The 16764-nt window shown below is 40.9% G+C and overlaps 1 protein-coding gene across 1 annotated transcript in view; it reads right to left on the reverse strand.

Moving 5' to 3' along the window:
- Positions 1–1519: 1519 nt before the first annotated feature.
- The window catches only part of clcn2c (chloride channel 2c), a gene marked incomplete at its 5' end in the record, with an annotated part of 17665 nt that continues 2420 nt past the window's right edge, over positions 1520–16764 (reverse strand). Inside the window, 16 exons of the mRNA XM_084418875.1 lie at positions 1520–3213; positions 4144–4230; positions 4440–4544; positions 4627–4665; positions 5152–5219; positions 6459–6561; positions 6870–6994; positions 7612–7745; positions 7904–8117; positions 9560–9670; positions 10164–10233; positions 10427–10582; positions 10719–10803; positions 11276–11377; positions 12308–12392; positions 13824–13949. Of these exons, the coding sequence (XP_084275001.1) occupies positions 3070–3213; positions 4144–4230; positions 4440–4544; positions 4627–4665; positions 5152–5219; positions 6459–6561; positions 6870–6994; positions 7612–7745; positions 7904–8117; positions 9560–9670; positions 10164–10233; positions 10427–10582; positions 10719–10803; positions 11276–11377; positions 12308–12392; positions 13824–13949 (1754 nt within the window). The 3' untranslated portion in view covers positions 1520–3069. The remainder of the gene's footprint in view (positions 3214–4143; positions 4231–4439; positions 4545–4626; positions 4666–5151; positions 5220–6458; positions 6562–6869; positions 6995–7611; positions 7746–7903; positions 8118–9559; positions 9671–10163; positions 10234–10426; positions 10583–10718; positions 10804–11275; positions 11378–12307; positions 12393–13823; positions 13950–16764) is intronic.

The following is a 16764-nucleotide window of genomic DNA, read 5'->3' on the forward strand; positions in this document are numbered from 1 at the left end:
ATGTAAAACACACCCGCAGAGTTTCCAGAACAACCGCATTATATTCAGACATGAGTAAACATGCTGGACAATACGCATGAAAGTTGAGTTTTATTCTAGGACGACTCCCAGAATGCATTGCCTCCGTTGTTGAGATTCATACATTAACTCTTGATGTCTGTGTGTGTCTCAGTATCAGCAGTGCAATATTAACCCTCTGGTGCTGATTGGTAAAACATTTAACGTTTTTTTTATTTTTTACTTCATCAGAATGGTGCGAAACTTGGAAAAGGTTTTGAACATAAAAAATCATGGACATGATCAGGTTAAATAGTCCTGAAAAACCAGTCACACTTGTATTGTTCTGCATTGGAAATTAATGGAGACGAGTTTCCTCTAGTGGAAGCGTTTGGTACTGCAGCTGAACATCATCTCACTGAGAGATCATTTATCAGATATCAACCTCACGTTTGGAACACGACTTTAGATTTATAGCTTTGATTTTCTCCGTTTTAGAGTAAAACATGTTTTGGAAAATATATATTTCATAACAAATTTTTAAATGGTATTTTTCATGATATTAAATTTAACATCTATAACTTTTTTTTCCAAACTTTTTCCACTTAAGCAATGATCTGCCAAGTGTCGTCTTTAAAAGACACCGAACTTCAGTCTTTTTGCTCCAGAGAAGTTGGGAATTTCATTTTCAGGTCTCAAAAAGTGATTAACGGGTAATAAATGGATTATAACTATTCCATAAATATAATTGAGAGCCATAGAATCCCCTCAATATACAAAATATTAAATAAAAAAACATTATCAAGTCGGTCATTTTGACCTCCCGTGAGCAGCATCAGAGGGTTAAACGTATTCAATGACCAACACAGTTTTGATCAGTGATAAACCTCGGGATGAGATCTGTGAATCATGATGATGTCAGCATCAGTAAATGACCACCAGATCATCTCCAGGATCTTCCTTACAGACACACAGTTTCAGCAGCCACAGAAAAACTAACGTTATAAAGTCAAGAGCACAACTAAAGCAAACACCGATCAGCATAATGGTGACTTAATATGAAACGCTCTATCTTAGTCTCAACAATCTTGTGAATGTCTTTGTATTAACGACTTAAACAACTTAAAACATGCGTGAGAAATTTATTTTAATCAGTTTCCACACACTGTAAAAAATACTGCCTTTTTTAACTAAAAAAAGATTGAGGGAATTATTTGCAGTATTTTAAACTCAATTAATTTGTGTTTGACCAATTAGACTTCACATGTTTTTTAACACGCACACTTAAGTAATACCAACACAACTTTCCTCGTAAACGCAACTCAAATACTTTGTGTAGCAGAAACAGAATGTATTTTTCAGCATATATTAAACAATTTAATATACTGATCAAAAATATATGAAAATATATATTTTCTTTGCGTAAGGATAAACTAACCAATCCTGCCGCAAAATAACAACACCTTCACTGAATGAAAAACAAGATATAAGATCAAATGAAATGTCCAGTCACTCTCAGATTTCATTTTCTCAGATTGTTTTATTCACTTTTGGTGTCTGCAGCCGTTATCATGAAACATACAATACATAATACACAAGCGTAGAGTATGTTTGTGCACTTACACACACTAATGCTGAACAGATGGAAGAAGGTGTGGACGTGCATCCATTCACAAAAGCACAACATGGTAATTAAAAAGTTGCTCGGTTGGTTGGCGTTTGAACCGTGGATATTTTCATGGTGAGTAACAAGTTAAAATATCATAAAAGGGGTCATGACATGGATTTTTTATTTTATTTTAATAAGCTCCTTGAGGTTCACTTATAATGTTAATGAAGTTTTTTGCACAAAAAAACTAAACAAATATATATGTGGAAAGACAATTGTTTTCAACCCTAATTCTGAGCCTTTGTCTGAATGACCGTTGTTAAGGTGCGGCTCCTTTAAGGCTTGTCAGGAAACTCGCCATTGAAAATATTATCCACATAAAACCGTAATTTACTGACAAAGCATTATGAAATGATTTACTGATGGTTTGTGGATCAGGGTCGGGTTGCACCACCCGTTCGTAAGTTCTTTCTTAAGTTGGAAGGTTAAGTCCACACTAGAGGCTTAGTAACTACTAGCTAGTTTGTAACTAACTCTGTACTTTATTCCGTTGCACCATTTGTTCGTAAGGCAGAACGTAGCTAGTAGGTCGTAAGCTCTCCGTAAAGTAATGCGTATCGCATAATATGACGTTTAGCCTCGATGATCCAATAGCAGCCTTCAAATACATGAGCAGAAGTTGTGTTGAAATGCCGTGAATTTCAGTTGATCCTTCATTCTTTTGCCTCACGTTACTAACGGTAAAAATAAGTTTCCATTAAATACGATACTTGATCATGAATAGCATAAGTGTTTTTATATGTAAATAACATTCAGAAACTGTATTTGAAAAGAAATTAATAAGGATCAATAAATAAATATTGATACAAAAAACATAAGAAATTACGTTTATTGATTCAAATGTCAGCCGTTAAAGAGACTGAACGCCAGTGGGCGGGGCCTATGTGGCAGTGGGCGGGGCCTATGGTGTGATGATGTATAACTATTGGTCGATGTCTTGCTCTGGAGGTGGTCATATGCAAATGTGTTTGCCTGTGTGATGTCACAGATCCCACAATATCAAAACGAGTCGTTTTTGGAACTTGATTAAGTAAATGCTTAGTTTATAATGAGGAGGATGTTTTAAGCTCTGAAACTTGCAGGATGTTTTAATGGAACAAATACATTTTATCTGTCAAAAGATCAAGGCAAATTTGATTTCTCATGTCATGACCTCTTTAAAAGTTTGCTTTAGATAAAAAACTCTCAAATGGATTCAGGGTTGATTCTGTTAAAAATGTGGTAATTAAAAAAACAATTATACATTCAATATAAACACATTTAAACAGCACCAATAAACTCTTTTACTTTTTCAGTCCGTTTCTGCAACAAACACACACGTTTCCATTCCAAAGCGTTTGTGCTCGTCCTCTCGTTCCCCTGTGCCGGCCTGAGGTGTTCTGGTGTTCTGGTGTTCTGGTGTTCTAGCTGGCCTGATGGTCCAGTAGTTTGTGGAGCTCGGCGGTTTCGATCCGGGCTCCTCTGACGCCTCGGTCTCTCAAACTGGCCAGAATGGGGCGTAACCTCACGCCGTCGGCTGGAAGGAAGCCCTCGATGGCTTTACGCAGCTACAACACAGGAGAACAGCTGCTAATGTTCTCTTCTCCTCAGCTCACATTCATTCATGCATTCTGATGGAAACCAAAGCGAGCGAACGTCCAAGAAGGTTTTCTTAGACAATTCAATTAGCAGTTTATTTGGAAAACCTTGTAAACAACTGAGAACTAAATTAGTTTTCTTTTAATTCTCTTTTATTCTATTATTAAGTTATGAAAAAAATGTATGGTTCATTGAAAGTTAAAAGTTTTTTTGGTTATGTGAACTTTAAGGAAACATTCCATTTAATCATTCTTCAAACATTATGGGAACGTTACTTTTGAATGTTATCTGAACGTTACTTTTGAATGTTCTCTGAACGTTACTTTTGAATGTTCTCTGAACGTTACTTTGAATGTTCTCTGAACGTTACTTTTGAATGTTCTCTGAACGTTACTTTTGAATGTTCTCTGAACGTTACTTTTGAATGTTCTCTGAACGTTACTTTGAATGTTCTCTGAACGTTACTTTAGAATGTTCTCTGAACGTTACTTTTGAATGTTCTCTCAACGTTACTTTAGAATGTTCTCTGAACGTTACTTTTGAATGTTCTCTGAACGTTACTTTTGAATGTTCTCTGAACGTTACTTTTGAATGTTCTCTGAATGTTACTTTAGAATGTTCTCTGAACGTTACTTTAGAATGTTCTCTGAACGTTACTTTTGAATGTTCTCTGAACGTTACTTTAGAATGTTCTCTGAACGTTACTTTTGAATGTTCTCTGAACGTTACTTTTGAATGTTCTCTGAATGTTACTTTAGAATGTTCTCTGAAGGTTACTTTAGAATATTCTCTAATTGTTCTAAACAATAAACCAATGAAGAACCTCAGTATAGCGGATGTGCAGATGTGTTCAGCTCGAACTGTTTTATGTCATTGTTGTGCGACTGCTGAACTCTCACCTCTTTCAGTGAAACAACACCAATCAGTCGTCCGATACCGGTGACGTAAGCGTAATCCAGATTCAACACAGAAAACATGGTGTGAGTCTGTCAGAGAGAGAATGAGATGCTAAATGGGAATGTCAAATCACCTTTCAAGCAAATCAAGCAAATCACCTTTTCCTCTTTTTGATGTTTAAAGTGACATATACTGTAACATTAACAATGCATTTCCTGAAACTAAACTCAAAAAACAATTACGACATCACAGTTTTCTCCCCAAACTAAAGCTAAATAAACAGAACACACAGTCTGACCTTGTGCAGTGAAGTGCCTTCCACCAGCTGGAAGGGGGCAGGGTCAATCTTGCAGTTGTTGAAGTTCACCTGCTCGTCAAGCAGTGGCTCCTCCCACTCCTCAATCTACATTCAAAACCAGAGATGTGAAAGTGTGTGTGTGTGTGTGTGTATGTGTGTGCGTTTGTGTGTGTTCAGATGTCCTCACCTCCTGAAGTATCATATCATCATCTGCGTCTGGGTAGTCCTGGAGAGAGAAGGTGTCACAAAGCTTTCTGCATTTTTACATTTTCAAAAAACATCACTTAGTATAATTTATTAGCTTGTTTCCTCATGGGGAATTATTTTTTCTAAATGTCCAAAAATTTCCAGGTTTGTGGGGACATTTTGTCCCCATAGCGTAGGGTTTACCAGCACCACACACACACACACACACTCACATTGTTTTATTATTATTATCACAGACATATCGTGACTTGATTGAATGTACAACCCTACTTTTAATTTATGCATCCAAATTCCATGACATTCCATCTTATATTGTAAAAATCTTATGACAAAATTTTCCACATCACAGAAATCACGGGCCCTACACATGTACACATGTCCACAGCGACAGGAAATGCACTCCAAGCACATCACTGCAATTTATCAAAAGTTCAGTATAATCGCTTCCTCAAAAGCACCGGAGTAAATGTCGAGAGCAGCATCAGTGTGTGTGTTGGAGATTCACCTGCAGTGCATCGATGTCAGGCCGAGAACAGCACAGCTTCTTCAAACTGATGCCAGAGTCATACGGATCTGAGAGAGAAGACAAGAGACGTGTCTGAATGCGCTGTTTGTACTGTACGTCCGCTATGTGTGTGTGTCACGGTCACATGTAGTTTAGCTTTCAGTCTGTCATTGTCTTTCTCAATACAGTAGGTGTGTTCCATAGTAGGAGCTTTCCAATTGCTCTCGCGGTTCACTGATGTCACACACCAATCGGTCTGTGCAGCGCCACTTCAAGTCATACACACTTGGCCCTATCTCGCACCCAGCGCAACTGACTTTGTACAGCGACGCATGTGTCATTCCTATTTCTCACCCGCGCACAGCGGACTTTTCCCTCCACAGACGCACGTCGGTAAATTAGGGAATGAACTTGCGCTCCCGGGGGCGGTTCAGGGAAAAGAGGAGCCGTGTTCCGGTGCAAACGTTCCCTGGTGCTATTTTGCAGTTTCAGAAAACAATTCCTCCACTGACCAGGAGAAACCTCGTCTAGTCTAAAGTCAGTGCGCATGTTATTCAGATGCTATTTTAAGGGTGCATGCTTGGCCATAATGTAGCGTGTGTAGAACGTACACACACTTTGCTTCTCATCTACACAGAAGCAGCAGTTCCCATTTTTGCAAATCATAGATTATTACAAGGAAAAATATTCCACATGAGGGAAATCATTGTGGTGTCCAAGAAGATGTGAAAAAATAGGCATATATCTAGCTTTGTATGCGTTTTGGCCGTTCGTTTACACGACAACAGCGTTTTGGGCGCCTGAAAACGCAAAGTTTCGAAAGAGGTTTCAAAGTGCACGTTTTTGAAAACGGTCTCTGTGTAAACAACAAAAACGTGAATCTCTGAAGACGATGACGTCGTGCACATGCGTATTACGTGTTTAATCTATAGTGTTTCATCGCCATCTACTGGCCTGACAGCAGAATACAGCGTTTTTAATCGTTTTCACGGATCCGTGTGAATGAGGATCGTTTTGACAATGGTGTCGTCTGTACACGGAAAACTCACAGGAAAACATTCTCCGTTTTAAGCATATCGTCGTCGTGTAAACTTACGCTTAGTTCTAGTCGTTCATTCGTTACCATAATCCCTAATTAGTCCTCACCTGTTCATAGTTCTGTTGATTACCTTCCTCATGTATTTAAGCCCTCTGTTCCTTCACTTCATGTGACAGTGTGTGCTGTTGATGGGAAACTGCATACTTTGGAGTAAAATATTTGACCAAAAAGAATGCATTAAGCTCGAATAAAATGATTGTGACATTACTTGTAATCTCTTCTTCCTCTACAGCCGGCTTCTTCAGGACAGGTTTAAGAGGTTTAGAGGAGTCTGGATGAGCCGAGGTGGATGGAGACTCTTCTGTGGACGTCTACAACACACACACACACACACACACACACACACAACCATTCTCAATGCCTGAACTAGATATCTGTGATGGAGATATCAGTAAAATAATGTTAAAGTTCTAGGAAAGATGGTTTTGGTCTTTGGTTCTGTGTAAATGAAATGCTGTATGCAGAAAACAATGCATACAAAGTCAATTGCATTTCAGACTCAATTAATTGCAGGAAATTGTGGGAAATTAAAATAATAAGGAATTTCGAACAGTGCTGGCTTGAAAGCACTGCAGCAACAGCTGTTCTTATTATATCAGACAAGCGTTCACCGTCTGACCTGGAAGTGAACCCTGTAGCTGCAAGGCATGCTGGGAACAAGTCCTCCTCGCCGGTCCTGCGCTCGCTCCTTCAGGAGCGCCTGCAACTGAGCGCGCTCGACAGAACCCAGCAAGAGCATCGACTCTGAGAGACACGAGGGAATCAAACAGAGGACAGGTGCATAAATACTGCATACCTGTCTATCTATCTATCTATCTATATATATATATATATATATATATATATATTTAAAACCTGTCAAATAATGTAATGTTTATTGGTATACTACTTTTCACAATCCACATTATCTTGGCTGATTTATAAATGAATTAAAATAAAAAAATATATATAATTAAAATTAATATTATTATAAAATATAAAGCTGGCTTGATATTTTCTCCCAACGTTCTACAAACATTTTGCTAAAGTTCCCATTAGGTTATAAAAACGTTATTTCTGAATGTTCTCTGAAAAAAATGTCATGGTTACGTAAACGTTAAGGGATCATTCAATTGTATAATTCTACAAACATTACTGGAACGTTACTTTTGAATGTTCTCTGAACGTTACTTTTGAATGTTCTCTGAACGTTACTTTTGAATGTTCTCTGAACGTTACTTTTGAATGTTCTCTGAACGTTACTTTTGAATGTTCTCTGAACGTTACTTTTGAATGTTATCTGAACGTTACTTTTGAATGTTCTCTGAACGTTACTTTTGAATGTTCTCTGAACGTAACTTCAGTAAGACATGTGTTTGTACCTGCAGACTTCACCACAGGCAGCATTTTCAGATTTCCTGAGCGTAGGATCCTGTTAATGTCTCTGTAGGTGGAGTTCAGTGTGACGTAACGAACATCTCTTTCCATAAAGTCCTCCACACGAATATTACATTTCCTACCGACAGAGAAAGAGGTAATTATCAAATTTTTTGATGCACAAGTCAAGTCAAGTCACCTTCATTTATACAGCGCTTTTAACAATATAGATTGTTTCAAAGCAGCTTTGTAGGTGTAGGTGGTGCACAGGATGAAAAACAGAAAGAGAAGACTCACTCGCGGTGTCCCCATCGGAGCAAGGGCAGGTACGGCAGCTTCTTAATGCGGATAACCGTGTCGTAGATGGACGGCTGGAGACTCTGAGAGACCATGTTGGCCAGAATCACAGAGATCAAGATGGGCAGAGTGTAGCTAATCTGACCCGTCAACTCCATCATGATCACGCCCGTCGACAGGGTGTGTGTGACTCCTGCCGTCAGCGCTGCCGCTCCTGCTCACGAGAGAGAGTCATGTGACTGATCATCAAACACAGAGAGAGTCATGTGACTGATCATCAAACACAGAGAGAATTACAGTGTCCGAATCCATATTTGCTAGTTTAACGACGGGACAAATGGTCGGCACTCCCGGCGCTGGTCTACAAGGGGCGTCCCTATTCTCTTGATGAGTAATGGGTGTGTTTTGGGCTGTTGATTTTTGTTCATGATATTCAGCTACAATTAAATGTTTTGCAATAAATGTGAATGATATCTAAGTTTTTTTTTATCTTATTGGAATCGAAATTAGGAATCGATAAGAATCGGAATCGATAAGCAGAATCTAAATCGGAATCGTTCAAATTCAAACGATACCCAACCCTATTAATGTCTCATGTAGTCTTTGGTCTGAATAGATGAATGCTCAGTGGAGAAGGAGCATGTGGTTAAACCGCTGAAACTAACCAACTAAACTGTGACTGTGACTCTGGTTGATAGTTTAGTAGAGTCTCACTGATATCTGGGAAAATAAAGTCACTTGTTTCTAGTTGACGGTTTGAGTTGTTGTATTTTACTCTACACTCACACTGATGATGACTTGGATGATTTTCAGACTCTGGGCTCTATTTTAACGATCTAAGCTCATGGTCTAAAGCGTAGGGACAAGTGCACTTATGGCGTCCGCTGGTCTAAAAGGGTCGTCCCTATTCTCTTAACGAGTAATGAGTGTGTTTTGTCCCTATTCTCTTAATGAGCAATGGGTGTATTTTGTCTCTATTCTCTTAATGAGTAATGGGTGTGTTTTAAGCGTAACGTGCAATAAACCAATCAGAGTCTTGTCTCCCATTCCCTTTAAAAGCCAGTTGCGCTCGCATGGCGGATTCGCTATTTACACGGAGGAATTTACAAGCGGAAAGACTGAATGCTTCTCTGGCGAGGAAACGGATTTGCTTGTGCGCGAGGTTAAAGCTGTGTGTGTGTGTGTGTGTGTGTGTGGTTAAAGCAAACAGACCATCTACGGGACAAGCCGGAGGATTCATCATATCTTTATGTACACAATAATAATCTTTTACATTGTAATCCTTTTATTTTTAATATTTAGCATGTCCCTGTGTGTGTAAAAAACAGAGTGTGTGTGTGTAATAAGCAGAGTGTAAGCATGTTGTGGACCCGCCTATAGGCGCACATTACTAACGCGCTCTTTAAATAACTAAATCAAAACTGCGCCATTGACTTTGAGCCATTGACCAACTGAAACCTGCTCTAGTCTATTTCAGTTCCTCAAAATAGCAACGCGCCAACAATGACCCTGAACACACACTGGTTCTCAGACCAGCAGCCCATGGGCACACAAATGTGTGCAAATGCATTTGCTATTTAAACAACGTTTCACAGGACGTGAAAATGATAATTGCGTCGGGCTGAAACTAGCAAAACACACTATCCAGTGTCTCACCCACGACAGCGTACGCTCCAGGCACGATGTGATATATGTGTCCATCTGTGTTAATTCCCTCGGGAAACAGAGTGGCCATTCCTTCGCCCACCAGACGGCCAAACCCAGCTCCTGAAACACACATTCGGTTCACACTCGTCTTATTAAAGGCTCTTAAAGTCGGTTCACACATAAAACGATAACTGCACTAGCGGCCAAACGTTTTTATTTAATGTTTTTGAAAGAGTCTCTTCTGCTCACCAAAGCATCATAAATACAGTAAAAAATCTGAAATATTATTCCAGTGTAAATCATCTGTTCTCTATGTGAATATACAGTAAAGTGTAGTTTATTCCTGTGATCAAAGCTGAATGTTCAGCATCATTACTCCAGTCTTCAGTGTCACATGATCCTTCACACATCACTCTAATATGAGGATTTGATGATCAAGAAACATTTATGATTATTATCAGTGTTGAAAACAGTTGTGCTGCTTTAGATTTTTCTGGACTTTATGATTTAAACTTTATGGTGTTAGTTATCATGGTGTCAAACGGGCCCTAAAAAGGTGGAAATGCCCCCAAAAAATAATGATATTTTTTCAGATAAACACACAAACACATACCGATGACGAATATGGGAACGAAGGAACCACACGGTATAGGAAGGGTTATGGAAAGCGCAGACATCCAGAACTACACAACAGACAACAGTAACACAATTAAAGCACAACAACACACACACACATTCACAAATACAGTATATATTAAAACAGCGTTATTATTATAGGAGTCTTTTAAAGCCCAACCAGGGTTCAGAGTAAAGAGGTGTAGCCGCGGTAGTTTGGGAACAACAAAACGTGTGAACATGGCTTGTGTGTTTATTGACCTTCATCAAGACGAAGATGGTGAGGATGATGAAGACGTTCGCTTGAGGATGTTTCCAGGCCGCTAAATGATCGTCACTGTCGAAGTCGGCCACGATGCAGTGATTTGACCAGGTGCGATTGTCAAAAAATGAAAGTAAGGATTCCCTCTGAGTTAGCTATAAAGAGGAAATGAGGTCATAAACAGGAAATGGTTCTATAAACAGTAAAACAAAAAATGCTACATTCATTTAAAAGACTGGTTTTCTTGTGTGTGTGTGTGTGTGTGTGTGTGTGTGTGTGTGTGTGTGTTACCTTTCCAGCCATGAACTGCCCGAAGCCCGGAGGGAAAGTGAGCGTTGAAATCAGCACAGAGACCAAAGCAGAATACAAGAAAACACTAGACAGAGAACACATGATTATACACACTTACACACACACACACACACACACACACACACACACACACACACACACACACACACACACACACACACACACACACACACACACACACACACACACACACACACACAGAGACCAAAGCAGAATACAAGAAAACACTAGACAGAGAACACATGATTATACACACTTACACTCACACACACACAGAGACCAAAGCAGAATACAAGAAAACACTAGACAGAGAACACATGATTATACACACTCACACACACACACACACACACACACACACAGAGACCAAAGCAGAATACAAGAAAACACTAGACAGAGAACACATGATTATACATACTTACACTCTCACACACACACACACACACACACACACACACACACACACACACACACACACACACACACACACACACACACACACACACACACACACACACACACACACACTCACTCACTTCTTCATGAGGAAGCTGTTCATGGCTTTCTGCTTCTTCACAAACAGAGTAATCTTCCCATACAGATACACGAAGAAGGCTCCGCCGAAGCCACACACTATCCTGAGGAACAAAACGTGTGTGTGTTAAAGCAACAAACACACACTATCCTGAGGAACAAAACGTGTGTGTGTTAAAGCAACAAACACACACTATCCTGAGGAAGAAAACGTGTGTGTTAAAGCAACAAACACACACTATCCTGAGGAACAAAACGTGTGTGTGTTAAAGCAACAAACACACACTATCCTGAGGAAGAAAACGTGTGTGTGTTAAAGCAACAAACCACAAGAGCTTGTGCGTCACAATGATTGTATCACAACGACAGGTGTTTTAGAGAAGTGTCTCTGTCAGGATTTCAGAAAAACGTAAATTTTTTCAATGTTTTAAACAAAATTCTGCTAGTGCCAGAAAACAAACTATATAAAAGCCTTACAATTTTGCATATATCTTGTGCTAAAAACGTGTGCTACATTTATTTTTATAACTTGCACACACTTAAAATGTGCACTTATATGATGTTTCAGTTTCATGCTCGCTCTACTTCACCACTGAAGAAATGCATGTCATTTTTACAACTACTGTTGCAAATGTGATATTATTAATATTATTACATGAACCAGAGCTAACATGAACTCAGAATGAACAGTATTTTTTAGCAACTAACGTTAACGGAGATAAATAAATACTCTACAGATACAATAGATACAAATGTATCACTGTCTAAGTTATGTATTTCAGAAATGTACATATTCAAAATCAGTTAGCGAAAAATGTATTAATTGAATGCAGAAACAATGATGAAAATGAGCTCATTAAAGTAATGAATACTTGTTTCTTAACAAATGATTATGACATTTGGATAAATGTAGCATTGGTGAAGTTGATTCAGAGTTCCCGCTAACTGTGAGCCTTGTTGTGAAGTGTCGTAAACTCCTCCAGGATGAGCACTGAAGCTGTACTAGCGTCTCCGTGAGAGTAAAGCACACTGACCCCATCACAGCGAAGGCCGGGAGCTCCTGCAGGTCGAACGGAAAGTCCAGCCGGTACTTCGTCGCATAAAGAGCCGTGAGCGTCTCTGAGAGAGAGAGAATAATCAACTCCACATCTATTGTGCATTACTTACACGTTACAGTTCATACGGGGGAGTTTTACTCTAGATATTCTAATAAGTATGAGCCCCTACTGGAGTCAGGAACGCTGCAACACACAGCCGTATCGCTATATTAAAGGAGCACCACGTAACTTTTCTTAGTTAAAAATTAACAAAATTGAAATAACTAAAAAATAATTCTTCCAAAGCGTGTTTTGTGGAATTCACTCATTTGCATGATTCATTAATTAAGCCTATTATCAGAACCTCCGGAGAATCACCAGTTTATAACAAGCTGGAGAAAAGAGAAGGAGAAGTGCTCGTAATAAAACAAGAATCAACATTAGCTCCTGTGTGTGAGTAAGTGTGAATGTGTGTGTGTGTGTGTGTGTGTGTGATGAGTAGGTTTAGGGGTCGGGTTAGTGTGTGCATGTGTGTGAGTATGTGTGTGTGTGATGATTAGGTTTAGGGGTCGGGTTAGTGTGTGCATGTGTGTGAGTGTGTGTGTGTGTGATGATTAGGTTTAGGGGTTGGGTTAGTGTGTGCATGTGTGTGAGTGTGTGTGTGTGTGATGATTAGGTTTAGGGGTTGGGTTAGTGTGTGCATGTGTGTGAGTGTGTGTGTGTGTGTGTGTCTGTGTGATGATTAGGTTTAGGGGTCAGGTTAGTGTGTGCATGTGTGTGAGTGTGTGTGTGTGTGATGATTAGGTTTAGGGGTCGGGTTAGTGTGTGCATGTGTGTGAGTGTGTGTGTGTGTGTGTGTCTGTGTGATGATTAGGTTTAGGGGTCGGGTTAGTGTGTGCATGTGTGTGAGTGTGTGTGTGTGTGATGAGTAGGTTTAGGGGTTGGGTTAGTGTGTGCATGTGTGTGAGTGTGTGTGTGTGTGATGATTAGGTTTAGGGGTTGGGTTAGTGTGTGCATGTGTGTGAGTGTGTGTGTGTGTGTGTGTCTGTGTGATGATTAGGTTTAGGGGTCAGGTTAGTGTGTGCATGTGTGTGAGTGTGTGTGTGTGTGATGATTAGGTTTAGGGGTCGGGTTAGTGTGTGCATGTGTGTGAGTGTGTGTGTGTGTGAGTAAGTGTGAAGTGTGTGTGTGTCTGTGTGTGTGTGTTTGTGTGTGATGAGTAGGTTTAGGGGTCGGGTTAGTGTGTGCATGTGTGTGTGTGTGAGTAAGTGTGAATGTGTGTGTGTGTGTGTGAGTAAGTGTGAATGTGTGTGTGTGTCTGTGTGTGTGTGTGTGTGTGTGTGTGATGAGTAGGTTTAGGGGTCGGGTTAGTGTGTGCATGTGTGTGAGTGTGTGTGTGTGTGAGTGTAAGTGTGAATGTGTGTGTGTGTGTGAGTTTTTGTTTTCTAACTGCCAGGCTAGAGGGCCAAAAGTTACACAGTGTACCTCTGATATTCATCTACACAACACACACCTTCCTCTCTGTGCCACACTGGCAGAAGCCTGAAGATCAGGGAGCCAAACGTGGCGGACAGAAACCCACGCCAGTAGTTTGGTGCGACAAAAAACCTCGAGGTGATCTCCATGCTGAACAACACACCTGCAACACACACACAACACGTGGTTTCCATGTTTCACGGGGACTTTCCATAGACATAATGATTTTATACTGTACAAACTGTATATTCTATTCCCCTACACTAACCCTAAACCTACCCATCACACACACACACACACACACACACACACTAACCCGACCCCTAAACCTACCCAGCACACACACACACACACACACACACACTAACCCGACCCCTAAACCTACCCAACACACACACACACACACACACACACACACACACACACACACACACACACACACACACACACACACACACACACACACACACACACACACTAACCCGACCCCTAAACCTACCCAGCACACACACACACACACACACACACACACACACACTAACTCGACCCCTAAACCTACCCAACACACACACACACACACACACTAACCCGACCCCTAAACCTACCCAGCACACACACACACACACACACACACACACACACACACACACACACACACACACACACACACTAACCCGACCCCTAAACCTACCCAGCACACACACACACACACACACACACACACACACACACACACACACACACACACACACACACACACACACACACACACTAACCCGACCCCTAAACCTACCCAACACACACACACACACACACACACACACACACACTAACCCGACCCCTAAACCTACCCAGCACACACACACACACACACACACACACACACACACACACACACACACACACACACACATCATCATTGGTGGTCACTCGAGGCGAGTTTGACCTCTGTTAGGCTGTCTTCTTGTGGGTCTTCAGTGGCTCTAGAGGTCTGGGTTGTGGGCTGCAGTGTGGGCAGGGTTAGGGTTAGGGGAGAGTGGTGATGTTTGTCTTCCTCCTTGTGAAGCTGTTGCTTTGTCTCTGTGGCACTTTGTGGTTCTCTTTCATGACGTGCTGCACCTCCCTGAACACGTCTTCCAGGAGCTCCTGTCCAGTCCAGTGTGTTCCCAGTTGCTCGATGTGATATGGAATTTCTACAGAATGGCCTTGATATTGCCCTTTATCGTTATCGTAACATTTATTTTGTCCGCCCGTGGCTCGACGTCCTTCCTTCAGCTGGGAGTACAGGATCTGTTCGGGGAGACGTGTGTTGGGCATGCGGATGACATGGCCTTTTCTCAAGGCCACGGAAGCATGGTAGTGTGTGTTTAGTTACACACTTCATTGCACCAAGCGTTGTTCCTTTTCTTCTTATTTATTTGTCAAATGTGAAAAAGCGTCTGGTTTCACCCGAGTTTGCCAGTCTCTGGTTTTCCACAGCCTTTTCGGTCCACCAAGAGTTCAACTCCCTCACCCGTCTCTGGACATCAGCTTTGTCTATGGAGCATCCTTATAGCCTTGCAGGTTACATCATTTAGAGTCATTCTCATCAAACCAGTCCTGGTGTTTTCAGGAATTTGTACCTAAGAATAGTTTTGCAGGTAGCAAGGATGGTAGGCTTGAGGAGACTCCAGTGCCCTTCGATGTCCAGAGGGTGTTCCTGTTGGAGGCTTTCCTGAAGAGAGGCCTGAAGTCACTCTTGGATGGCAGTTTCATCCAGGCTGGCATGGTTCAAACTCGGTTGGATCTGCTTCTTTTGAGCTCTCCTTCTCCTCTTGAGTTTGATGTTGTGGAGCGGATGAGGCAATGATCTGTCCAGAGGTCATCTGGATCCACCATGGCTCTTGTGATGCTCACGTCACAGCAGTCTCTGGCTCATACAATGACATAATCAATGAGATGCCACTGTTGGAGCTATTTCCTTGTTTTGTAATTAATTTAATAATTCATTTACTTTATTTTGTTTCTCCTTAAATAATTTGCATGATTATTTTATTAATGTAGACACAGAATGTTAATGTTATTATTTTAGTTAATTTGAGTATCTTTCTGGGGATTTTTATTTTGATTGTACTGAGCACCTGTTGGCAGGTATATATTGGTGATTACACTTAGCACAGGCAGGCACTGGGAAAGGTTGTTGGTTTTTTACCAGGGAAAGAGAGGCTGCAGACGCCATTTGTATGCTTGCTCAAATGGAAATAAACCACATGAACGATATGCTTGCCTGGACATTGGACTTATTGTGCCCTGCGTAAGATGCAATCCCAGCAGTGCCTCAGTGGCCGTTTGATTTTGAATTTGTTTATTTTACTTTGATTTCTTTTGTGATTTAAGTTGAGGACAAATCGCCACTACATGCCACTGTTTGGAACCGGGTTGTCCGTAAGATGCCTTAAATTAGTTTTTCTGGTGAAAGAGTGTGTTAGTAATGGTGAGATCGTACTGAGCACAGTTGCTGAGAAGCATAACTCCATTAAAGTTGATGTTCCCGATGTCTTCCTTTCCTATAGTGCCCTTCAAGGTGTTGATCCCTGCCATTGAAGTTTCCTAGGAGAAGAATCTTATCTTCCCTGGGGATTCTCGAAAGTGTCTCATCGAAGCAGGCGTAGAAGGTCTCTTTTACTTCCTCTAGAGAGTCTAAAGTAGGGGCATAGGTGCTCACAACTGTTGCTATCTGGTTGTTGGCAGGCACTAGACGGATGGTCATGAGATGCTCACTAATCCCCAGAGGAAGTTGATATAGGTGGCTGATAATGGCAAATCCAACACCACAGATCCTGGGCTCATCGGCAGCTTTTCCTTTCCAGGGGAAAGTGTAGCCACCCTTCTCCTCTTTCAGTTTCTGCTAGTCGGGTTTCAGAAAGGATGGCTAGGTCAATCCGGTATCTTCTCAGTTCTCTAGAGATGATTGCGGTTCTCCTCTCCGGTCTAACCAT

The sequence above is a fragment of the Rutilus rutilus genome, assembly GCF_951802725.1.
Source record: "Rutilus rutilus genome assembly, chromosome: 9".
Taxonomy (NCBI): domain Eukaryota; kingdom Metazoa; phylum Chordata; class Actinopteri; order Cypriniformes; family Leuciscidae; genus Rutilus; species Rutilus rutilus.